The sequence below is a fragment of the Nannobrachium achirus genome (genome assembly GCF_963921795.1).
Source record: "Nannobrachium achirus genome assembly, chromosome: 8".
Lineage (NCBI taxonomy): Eukaryota > Metazoa > Chordata > Actinopteri > Myctophiformes > Myctophidae > Nannobrachium > Nannobrachium achirus.
This window is the reverse complement of record NC_137817.1, coordinates 11,418,160-11,428,503: the sequence shown is the minus strand read 5'-3', so window position 1 is coordinate 11,428,503 and position 10,344 is coordinate 11,418,160. Positions and strand designations below refer to the sequence as shown.

General features: G+C 41.8%; 1 protein-coding gene across 2 annotated transcripts; it reads left to right on the top strand.

Annotated features, from left to right (window-relative positions):
* The first annotated feature begins 282 nt into the window (after nt 1–282).
* Nucleotides 283–7,988, top strand: srsf7a (serine and arginine rich splicing factor 7a). Of its 2 annotated transcripts, XR_013962283.1 has the most exons (9): nt 283–511; nt 2,223–2,456; nt 2,570–2,749; nt 3,277–3,363; nt 3,643–3,681; nt 4,031–4,078; nt 4,464–4,562; nt 5,496–6,085; nt 7,072–7,988. XR_013962283.1 is itself a non-coding variant. In XM_080732136.1 (8 exons), exons 2-8 carry the CDS (start codon nt 2,233–2,235, stop codon nt 7,121–7,123), a joined length of 729 nt encoding a protein of 242 aa, XP_080588262.1. In that variant the 5' UTR covers nt 283–511; nt 2,223–2,232; the 3' UTR covers nt 7,124–7,988. The 2 variants fall into 2 exon arrangements, 1 of the variants encoding a protein (XP_080588262.1); XM_080732136.1 differs by lacking the exon at nt 5,496–6,085.
* Nucleotides 7,989–10,344: the final 2,356 nt, after the last annotated feature.

Sequence of the window (10,344 nt, the reverse complement as noted above, 5' to 3'; positions counted from 1 at the left end):
CTGTCTGTCTGTCTGTCTGTCTGTCTGTCTGTCTGTCTGTCTGTCTGTCTGTCTGTCTATCAAGGCTTTCTAGGATTTCCTTTTAGTTGACCTTGTACCAGTGATGTGTGCTGTCATGAAACTGTTCTTTTCTCTATAGCAAAATGCTAATAAATAAACTCTTCAATCAATCTTCAGTCAATCTACACACAGAGGGAGGAGTGGACTTTGTACTCTTGGGGGAGGGGTCTGGTCTCACTAACTGCGGCAATACCAGGGCAAAGTGCGCATGTGCGGAAGTTTCTGGGTTGAGCTCGCGGTCAGGCAGCAGCAGAGCTAAAAGCTACAGCTACTTAGCTTAGCCACAGCGACATGCGTGAGATTCATTAATACTCCTTAAAGGAGACAATTTAATCCACAAACGCGTGTATTTAAAATATATTTTAGTCGACGCTACTGATTGTGTGTGAGCAGAGGTTCTTTTCTGTCCGCAGGAGTCTTGTAAATCAACGGAATCGCGGACGGAAGGAAGGTAAATTTAACGCGTGTTGTCGCCATTGTTTATACTTTGGGCTCAGACTAATTCCAGGATACTGTTAATATCTATAATATATATATATTAATTGGTGTATTAATTGTTACTTTTAGTTTTTTGTTCATCGTGCTGTCAGTGAAGTGTCACTCTTTAGCCTCGTAGTAGCTGGTAGGGAATGTCATTTAATATGTTTTTTCCTCAATAAGCTCCGATTCTCCATGCGCCACCGATAGCTCTCCAGCACATAAACGGTCTGCTACGCGTGTAGTGTAGTCTAGTTAAAGTGGAGGATAGCAGCATACTAATAATGGCTACTGTTGTTGTTGTTCTTGTATGTGAAACCTCGACATAATTTCTAGGGGCTTGTATTGATTCTTAAAAGAGCCGTTGTGTCCCAAGCAGAGTCTAAAAGACCTTGGTTTTGGTCGTTGCATTAAACAGTATCCAGGTACAAATGGACATTATAGGCATTAAGGCCCATTCACACTGGGCCATGATAAACAGGAGACATATTTTTGTATCTGTTTATCTCGCCCAGGGGGGCAGTGGTGGAAAAAGTACTTTTTTTTTTTACCCAAGTAAAAATATCAATACTGCAATATAGAAGTACTCCGTTACAAGTAAAAGTCCCGAATTAAAAATTTACCTGAGTAAAAATACAAAAGTATCAATTGGTTTCAAAATGTACTTATAAAGTGTCAAAAGTGGAAAGTACTCAATTATGTTGAATAATAATACTTTTGTAAATGGCGGAAATGAAGTGTTTAATGTATGTTTTGTCATAATACAAAGTAACTAGTAAAGGTTTTCACAATTGCAGTGCAGTAAAAGTACAATATTTGCCTCTGAGATGTAGTGGAGTACAAGTAAAATGACAGGAAATTGGAAATACTCCTGTAAAGTAAAAGTAAACCTGCAAACCTGTACTCAGGTACAGTAGCCTACAGTAAGTGTACTTAAGTTACCGGTAGTTATTGGTTCACACCACTGGCATAATGCAAGCGCATAATACGTGTAGGTGTTTTATTTGGCAATGCGTTTCTGTTTTATGTGTTTACATTCTTTCTTTTTTGTTACAACAAAGCCTCAGCTTTTATGGTTCCGCGCCAATTATTATTTTATCAAAGCATGATGTACAGTGAGCCGCACAGCACACGTGACTGAACCTGGTGGCTCCCTTGCTGGATCCCACGGTTCTCATCAACATACCCGTCATGTTTTAGACGAGTGTTCAGGTTCAGTGATGGTCGTAAGATGAATGATTATCTCATTTCTGAGTTCACTGTCTTGGCGCTTGTTTTCCTTCTCTCACGGGTACAGATAACACCTTTAGACGTGGTTAATGGCCGCCTGCATGGCACATATCACTACATCTGAATTGTAATACTTAGTTTTAGACACGTAAATGACACACCTTTCTTATTTAAAATTAGGATCGTTTAACTCTTGTCGTGATTAATTTATTTGTGGTACATTGGACCCTCCATGCAGGCATGCATGATCTCCCCTGCCAGCAGCGTATTCTGCACCATAATTTGTTTTTATACAGATCTTTATGTGAATGTTTTTTTTTTATCCTTGGTAAATTGTACAATGTAGGATAGACCTGCAGGGCCAATATGGCTTGTGAATCATACATGGCTTGTGAATCATACACACAATCTGCTGTCATCTCATGTAAACATTTACCCGCCTCTTCTCCCAACAGGCCAGGAGAGATGTCATACAACTCGTCCTCACGTAGCTCGTCAAGGGCTACCGACTGCAAAGTCTATGTGGGTGACCTTGGCAATGGTGCTGCTAAGGGTGAGCTGGAGCGAGCCTTCAGTTATTACGGCCCGCTACGAACCGTGTGGGTGGCCAGGAACCCGCCTGGGTTTGCCTTCGTTGAGTACGAGGATCCCAGAGATGCAGAGGACGCTGTGAAAGGCATGGATGGAAAGTAAGTAGAAAAAAACGCTGGTTTTATATAAGCTCATGAACTCGAAATGTTTTCACACGCTAATTATCCGTGTTCTTAACCCCTTTCCATCCCTGCTTTTCTCTATCCAACAGAGTCTTGTGTGGATCTCGTATTCGCGTAGAATTGTCGACAGGCATGTCTAGGAAGGGCCGTGGTCGCCCCAGCCGACGCCATTTTGATCCCAACGATAGGTGTTACCAGTGTGGAGACAGAGGGCACTATGCGTATGACTGCTACCGCTTCAACAAGAGAGGAGGTGGTCGTCGTAGCAGGTAATGGAACCGCAGAGTTAGGCTTTTTTTTAAAGGACAATTATTATTATTACTACTTTCATTTTAGTGATTTTGAGTTCAGTGCGTACAAGTGGCTAAATATGTCTTTTCAGACAAAATAAGCCGACGTTTTTTTTTATTACTATTTACAGTAACACTTCTAGCCCCCATCTGCCCATGAAAGATTGCGGTGGATCTTGGGCTTAATGTGTCTAAAAAGACATATTTAGCCATGCACCCACACACTGAAATCAAAATAAAACAATAGAAAGCAGTAAATGAAAACATTTTAGCACTCATCTTTTATTTTCTCTAATTACAATCTAAAGTATGAACCCTTGTTGCAAAAAAAAGTTTTCCTTTAAATTTGATAATCCACTTTCAATTTCGAGAAATGTATAATGTGGGAAGAGAATAGTCCTTCCTATTTGGGCTCATTGCGCGAACTGATTAAAGTGAACTTAACGTAACTTCATTCAAATCAAGTGAAAATGAGATGCAAACGTAGTCTTGTGTGTTTGTTGCAGATCTCGCTCCAGGTCCCGTTCTCGTTCCAGGTCTCGGTCCCGTGGACATCGCTACCGCTCTCGCTCCCGTAGCCGTAGCACCGGCCGGTAAGTCTCCGTTCGGTCTAGTTGCCTTAGACCGTTCTTGTTTGTAAGTGTAAACTATAATAATTCCGATTTGTAACACGATTGAGTAAATGGTGGATAGGCTAGCAGTAGAATCAGGAGTAGAACCATTTGGTAACCGCCGGAAGGTTCCTAGTTTGATCCCTGGTTCTGCCTGCATATCTGAAACAATTAAAAAATTACTGAGGAGTTAAGTTGGGATTTTTAGTCTAGCTTGTTCCTCTTCCAGTTTTTGACTGCTCTCCGTCTATCTTTCAACAGTCGCCAGCGTTCTGCATCCTACACCAAGCGCAGGAGCAGGTGAGGCTACATTTTCTAATCTTGGGTTCTCATTTTACACACTCTAGTTAATTGTTTTGGATGTCAGGGCAAGGATAGCTCTGGTTGACTGAATGCCGTTTTGGTTCATAATTAGGAATCCGAATTATGCTTTATATATAAGCTTTTTATTGTGGTTTAACAAATCAGATAGATCATAGGACATTGCTGTTTCATGAATGGGCTATCAATGAAGGGTATTGCAGATGGCATTTAAGTTACAGCTAATGAAGACATGACATTACATAAAGATGGCAGCTTATAAACTACATTGTTTACAGGCCCCCCAGAAACATGTTTTTAGAAAACAATATTTTGACTCCTGTGATAGGTCTGGCTCCCCAGCCCGTTCCAACAAGTCCAGAACACCAGTGAGAAGGTATGTATGCATCTGACCAGGGGTTGATTGGGGTACTGCGAAGCCATGGCTCTCGGAAATTCGTTTATTAAATGTTTATATTATAATAATAATAGCCATTATATGTAGAAGAACTTCCTTCAGCCCAGTCTGGCGCCATCCTCTAACAAAATGAAAGGTGATAACAACGCCTGGTGATGCGACACCTCTACCTGGTTTAGCATTCTAAAAGAGAGCTATTATCATATGGATGCAATGAAATTCTCACCGAATAGTAAGCATTCACATGCAATGTAGTCTGGGGTGGCTTTTGGTCACATTGGTGAATGAAAAGAGTCGTCTATTTTCAGTGTGTTTTCTGTTAGACTTGTTATTTTTTTTAACATCCTGTTATTTCCTCTTGTAGTCGGTCCAGGTCTCGTTCCCGCTCAGGGTCCAGGGCCAGGCGGCGCTCTGCCTCGCGTTCTCGCTCCCGCTCCCGTTCAGCCAGCCACAAGAGGAATAGGTAAAATACTCTAACTTGCTTACTTTAACGCTGTTTATAGATGAGTGATGTATATAACTGTCTTTGCTTTTCTAGCTGTTCATGCTTGGTACTGCTAGGTCCAGTTGGGTTTGACCATGACTTTTCTGAATTGTTCAAATATAATTCCCTGCACGAAGAATTCACTACTAGTTCTAGAATCTAGATCCTCACTTTTCCCCTCTATTGTGTTTTTAGATGTGACAGTAAAGATTTGAGGCTCAGAATACATTTACACTTTCCATGTTAGCTAGGGCTAGATGCTTCTTCCTAGGTAAGTGTTGACTAGATCAGGTAGATTCTCCAATGGAACCTGGGGGGACAAACCTGCCTACACCGGATGACTGCCATCTTTCTCGAAGCCGGAAAACCACGAAGAAGAAAAGCGCCATAATCCTGGCGAGTTTGCACCTGTTGCTGCTGCCGTTAGCAAGGTGAAGCGGCGGATGGGGACTTTGGACCCATAGAGAGGGATAAGAAAGTAGTAAGCACGGTTGGCTCTTCCCATGTGCTCTCTTTTCACTTCTTACTATAGTGATGATATTGTACACAATGGAAAGAAAGCACATAGAAGAACAACCTTAACATAATGCAGTTAATCTTTAGACCGCCTAGCACAGCTAAAAATCAAAGAGAGGCACACTAATAATAATTTATTTTCAGAATGTTTTTTGTTTTCTAATCTTTGTTAGATTTAATGCTAAATCTGGACAGAGAAGAGTGTTTAAAGAAAAGTTTGTAGTTTGTAGGAAAAGATTACTAGGGAAATTATTTGGTATTCCCCCCTCCCCCTCTTATTTTTCTTCTTTTTCTCCCTTCTATCTGTCTTTTAAAAAATTGGGTAGTTCAGGTAGGAGTACTTTTTAGAGCCTCTTTGCAGCACAGTTTTGTTTATTTTTCATATTTCCTTTAAAGCGTGTGTTGGGAGCTGAGCACTGCACAGGCACCGCAGCTGTCCCCAGGCCCAAGGTCTGCCAGCTGGCGGTGTGCACGTCCTGCGGGAGGGTGACTTAAGCGCTGACCTGAGATCAGCCTACGCCTGCTGCCACTGCTGGTGTTAGAGAGAGAGTGAGGTCGACCTACCGACCGACCCCCTCCCCCTCCCCACCCACAGTGAATGAGTGGCCGTCATGTCCGACCGACGCACACGCTCAGATGAGATCAGCCCGCGCGCACATAGAGTTGTTCTACTAGAATCGCCCAGCCAGACAGCCAGCCTGCCAGCCTTCCTTCCGAGCTACCAGAGGGGCTGGGCCACACAGTTCAGAGTTCGACCACTACCTTTTTAAAAAAAAACTCCCTTACCTACCAGACCCCCTACTACCTACCAGAGCTCTCCGGCCTCTGACTTAGCTTCTGAAAGTGAGAGAATGAGAGAGAGAGTGCTGACGAGAGATCAGTCTTCAAGAGCCTCCCAGCGAGCACAGTGTGTCTCCGAGTTGTAGTCATCCGTTCTTCAGTGCTTCGCGTCTCTGTACTTGTTCTTTCTGCCACTGTCTCCAAAGGTAAACCAAAAATCAAACCCCCATGACAAAGATCAGACATATAATTTTGATGGGGAAAATTAAACAGACGTGTTGTAGTCTTTGGTTTATGTTATCCACCTAGAGAACTAATGCTGATACCATACCAGGCATGCGCAGAGTACAGATGTGGGTGTGTGTGTATGTGTGAGAGTGGGGTTAAGAGGAAGTATTCACCATGTATGTATGTTGCCAGGTGATATTCTAAGGATGCTATATGTGCTACTGTTAAACCACAAATGGTCGATTCCCTCAATTAGTGGTCACTGTTCCATAGCTTCTGAGCGTAGGCATTAACCCTTTTTCTTAGCTGTCGGAGGGGCTCTAGTAACGAACAGCGGGTAATTAGCCAGTAGCTATGCCCCTCCCAAAAAGCTTTTGTCCAATGCTAGCTTAGAATAACGTCCTGCTTGCCAAGCTTTGCCTTGGCAACCGCCTTGGCTAGCTGCTGGTTGCTAAGCTAGCATTGTACAAAAGCTTTTAGGGGAGGGGCATAGCTACTGGCTAATTGTCCAGGGTTTTCATCATCATTAAGGTCAAGAGTGTTTGCTTGCTTGGGGTTTCAGTGGTATGTATTCAGATTCTACCTTGGGCTCTTTATCTGTGTGAAATATTAAGTTGGCTGTCTTGAAATGCCATAAGACAGCTTTTCTTCCACAAACCACCAGTGGCCATTTCCTTGGCCCAGAGAATTCCAGGCATTTAAAGGGTTCCAAATTCAGACACATTTGAGCTATAAATGGCAAATTGAGCTATGAGGATGAGCTCAAGTCCTTTGCCATACTTGGAAAGTGTCTCGTTCAAGGAAATGCAGGTGTGGGTTTTACACAGGTGAGAACAAAGTAGGAGTAGTGTGGCTGAAGGTCAGTTGTGGTGGGTTGGGGTTTGTTATAAGCAACGTACAGGACATGCTCTATGCTTTTACCTTCATCACACAGCTTACTAATCCTCCTCTTTTTCCGTTGCAGTCGCTCCCGTTCTGCAAGTCCCAAGCGGAGTGCAACCCCAGGCGCCGACTGAAGATTTATTTTCACCCCTTAGCTCTCGACCCAGATGCTTCTCTTCCTTCCCCCAAGAACACACAAAACCTAGACACACGTCCCTTAACTCCCATCCTTCCACCTGCTTCAAAAGCCCTGCAGCAGTTTTTTTGTCGTCTGTGAAGTCTTGATTTGATTTTTAGTTCCTGCAGCGCATTTGCTGTGCTGTGCAGACTTGGAATGTTGTTTGTGTTGAAAACTTGGATGACAATTATGTTTTAAAACACTGCTATCCTGGTCCTCTACCATTATAGAGAAGTCGAGTTTGGGAGCCTAAACGGTGAGGAGGATGTTGTAAAAATTGGCATAACAGTAGACTTTTAACAATGACTTGGGCAGTCCGGATGGCAATTTGCAGTTGTCCTGAATGTACTAGATGCTTACCTGAGTTGCATTACCCTTGAATAGGCACCATTCTGCAGGGTGAGAGGTCCAGTCCTGTTTGGGATTTGACCACTTTTTAATCTCAAAACCCTTTCCATAGCCCTAGTGCTTGATCTCACACATGCAAATAACTATCCTGTACCATCATGTCGCGTACATCTTACACGTTGGTCTGCATGCCTCATGTATGGTGTATACATTCCCAGACAGAATATTTTAGTACTCTGCATGATGTCTGTCATTTTACTACTGCACTGCCCTTTTACAGGTGTTATCAGTTTCACTGTAAACAAATAGGACTGTTCCTTTTGTTTTGTCCGATTATCTGAAATTATTCTTGTGATGTTTTGAATTTATAGAGTGCTTAAGTTTAATTGCTGTAAGGGCCTCTTTGATTTTTTTTGCTCTCCCTGGCTTTTGATGACAGGCAGTTTGATTTTTAAATAAATGTCTTAGACATGTCTTGGCTCTTGTCTTATGTCCTTTGTACATTTGAATTTGAACTTGTGAATTTGAATTTGTGTTAATCTATGAACTGTATGTTGTGCTGTGCTTTAACAAGGTCTTACTGGACCTGTATTTCTGGTCTCTTGAGGGGTTGTCATGGTGAATATATGCATGAGAACCCCATGACACCACCATGGGGGTGGTTCATTAGCATTGTTAATTAAAAAGAGTGGCTGGTATCACCTGGCCCGTATCCCCCCGGTGCCCTAGCTCCGACAACACCCGTCTTGGAACAATGCATTCATTATCATCTCAACAACACTCATCTCAACAACACACCTGTAAAGCTTCGTGACTGCATCTTGCACGGTTGTGATGCTATCATTTAACACATTGACTAATCCCCAGACAAACACACACACACTCAAGTTTCAAGAGGTCTGTCACCTGAAGTTCAGGTATGTGCATTGAAGGTCGTGTGCTCCACCAGACAGCTAACAATGACGACATTGTAAAGAAAACAAGGTATAATACAAGGAGGTGATAAGGTTATAGTAGGATACTGATGGAAGGGAGGGGAGGGGGGGGGGGGGGGGGGGAGCAACGTAATTCAATTTACTGGAGTGATATCTTCCCATGGTATGATATAAATTATGTTGTAGCCAGTGGAAAAAAAACATACTGTAGATTAGAATATACAGAATATAAATGTGACTCATTGCCAACTGGGGTAGATAGAAATCACCCCGATATATATTTGATATATCCTTGTTGCATTAATGATTAAAGGGATATTTCACTTAAAAAAAACACATCCAGGGCAACTCCCCAATGGGCCTCTCCCCACACACACTCATTGTAACTTCAGATGTATTAGGAGAGTAGTATGAGTCACCAGAAAAGATAATGGCTGTTTTTAATGAATATCATGGTTAATTTAAAATGAAGTTTGAAGTTACAATGGGTGTGTGTGGGTAGAGACTTGGAGGGCCTGGTAACATTTACATCAAATATCTGAATATTGAATCAAACTAATTAAAAACTGCTAAGGGTGTTCATAAAAGCCTGGTTAGACGATAAAATGACCAAAAGTTTTTTTGAAAGTGAAATATCCCTTTAATACAGCAGAAGGTAGTCAGCAAATATAAATATATGTGGTAAAAAAAAACAGCTATTCTGAGCTACATACATTTGATGTACATTTGAAGTTTGTGCACGAGGTGAAAACAATCTCAGCTACACTGTTGCGGTTGGTAATTATTGAAACTTTTGTCAAGGAGTGGTTTTCAGGTGGATCAAGATGGATCATCACCCAAGGCGCTCTGCTACAAAAAACTCCCCTGAGGTCATTAATTGAGATGTGACAAAAAGGATTGATGAGAAACGTTTCCACAGAAGCATGTTACCATACAGTGACATACCAAGTTATAAGCTCTACATACTAAATGTTATGAAAGTGTTCTTAGAGCATTCTTTAAAGACAACATGGTTCCACTGAAAAGCAATTACCGGTAACATGAACCTTGGCTTGCTCTTTTAGCTAGTCTAGATAAAAGAGCAAGCAGAGGCATAGATAGGCCTACTGGAATTTCTTATTATTATTACTATTACCATTATGACACAAATGATTGCTACATTATTACTGGTATGTGTTGTAATTTTACATTTTAGACTTTTGTTTTTAATGACAGAGAATGAGAGATAATTGCAAGGACGTAATGTTTGTGTGTGTTGTGTGTGTAGGCTATACAGTATATACACCCCCCCCCCCCCACACACACACACACACACAGACACACACACACACACACACACACACACACACACACACACACACACACACACACACACACACACACACACACACACACACACACACACTTCAATTCAATTCAATTGGCTTTATTAGCATGACATTTTACAAATGTTGCCAAAGCACAAATACAATTATGACAAACAACAAACAATATAACAATATACATCAATGAAATTACAGTACATAAAGGAGATGGTGCGGTAAAGTAAACATATGGTAGGCTATACAGCAGGGGTCTTCAACGTTTTCAGGCCAAGGACCCCTTAGCTGAGAAAAAGATGAAGCAGGGACCCCCACAACCTCTTCATAGATTCCATATAGTTTAATTGTTTGACAGCACTGTCATCAGTGTATTTTGGATTCATGTCAATTTGTGTTTTCAGATATTCAACCACTTGAACCGTCAATACTTAATAAACTTGACCTTTCACTCCATACTTTAGTCTGCTCTTTTTCCCCTCTTCACCAAACCTCTTTGCCAAAAATAGCCAATCTACAAGCTCACAACTTGCTTGTAGATTGTAGATCTGCTATTTTTGGCCAAAGTTCTCAGA

Coding starts and splice junctions, on each gene's coding strand:
- srsf7a (XM_080732136.1), top strand. CDS start 2,233: ATGTCATACAACTCGTCCTCACGTAGCTCGTCAAGGGCTACCGACTGC. Junction 2,750..3,276: donor GGAGGTGGTCGTCGTAGCAG/GTAATGGAACCG, acceptor TGTTTGTTGCAG/ATCTCGCTCCAGGTCCCGTT. Junction 3,364..3,642: donor CGTAGCCGTAGCACCGGCCG/GTAAGTCTCCGT, acceptor ATCTTTCAACAG/TCGCCAGCGTTCTGCATCCT.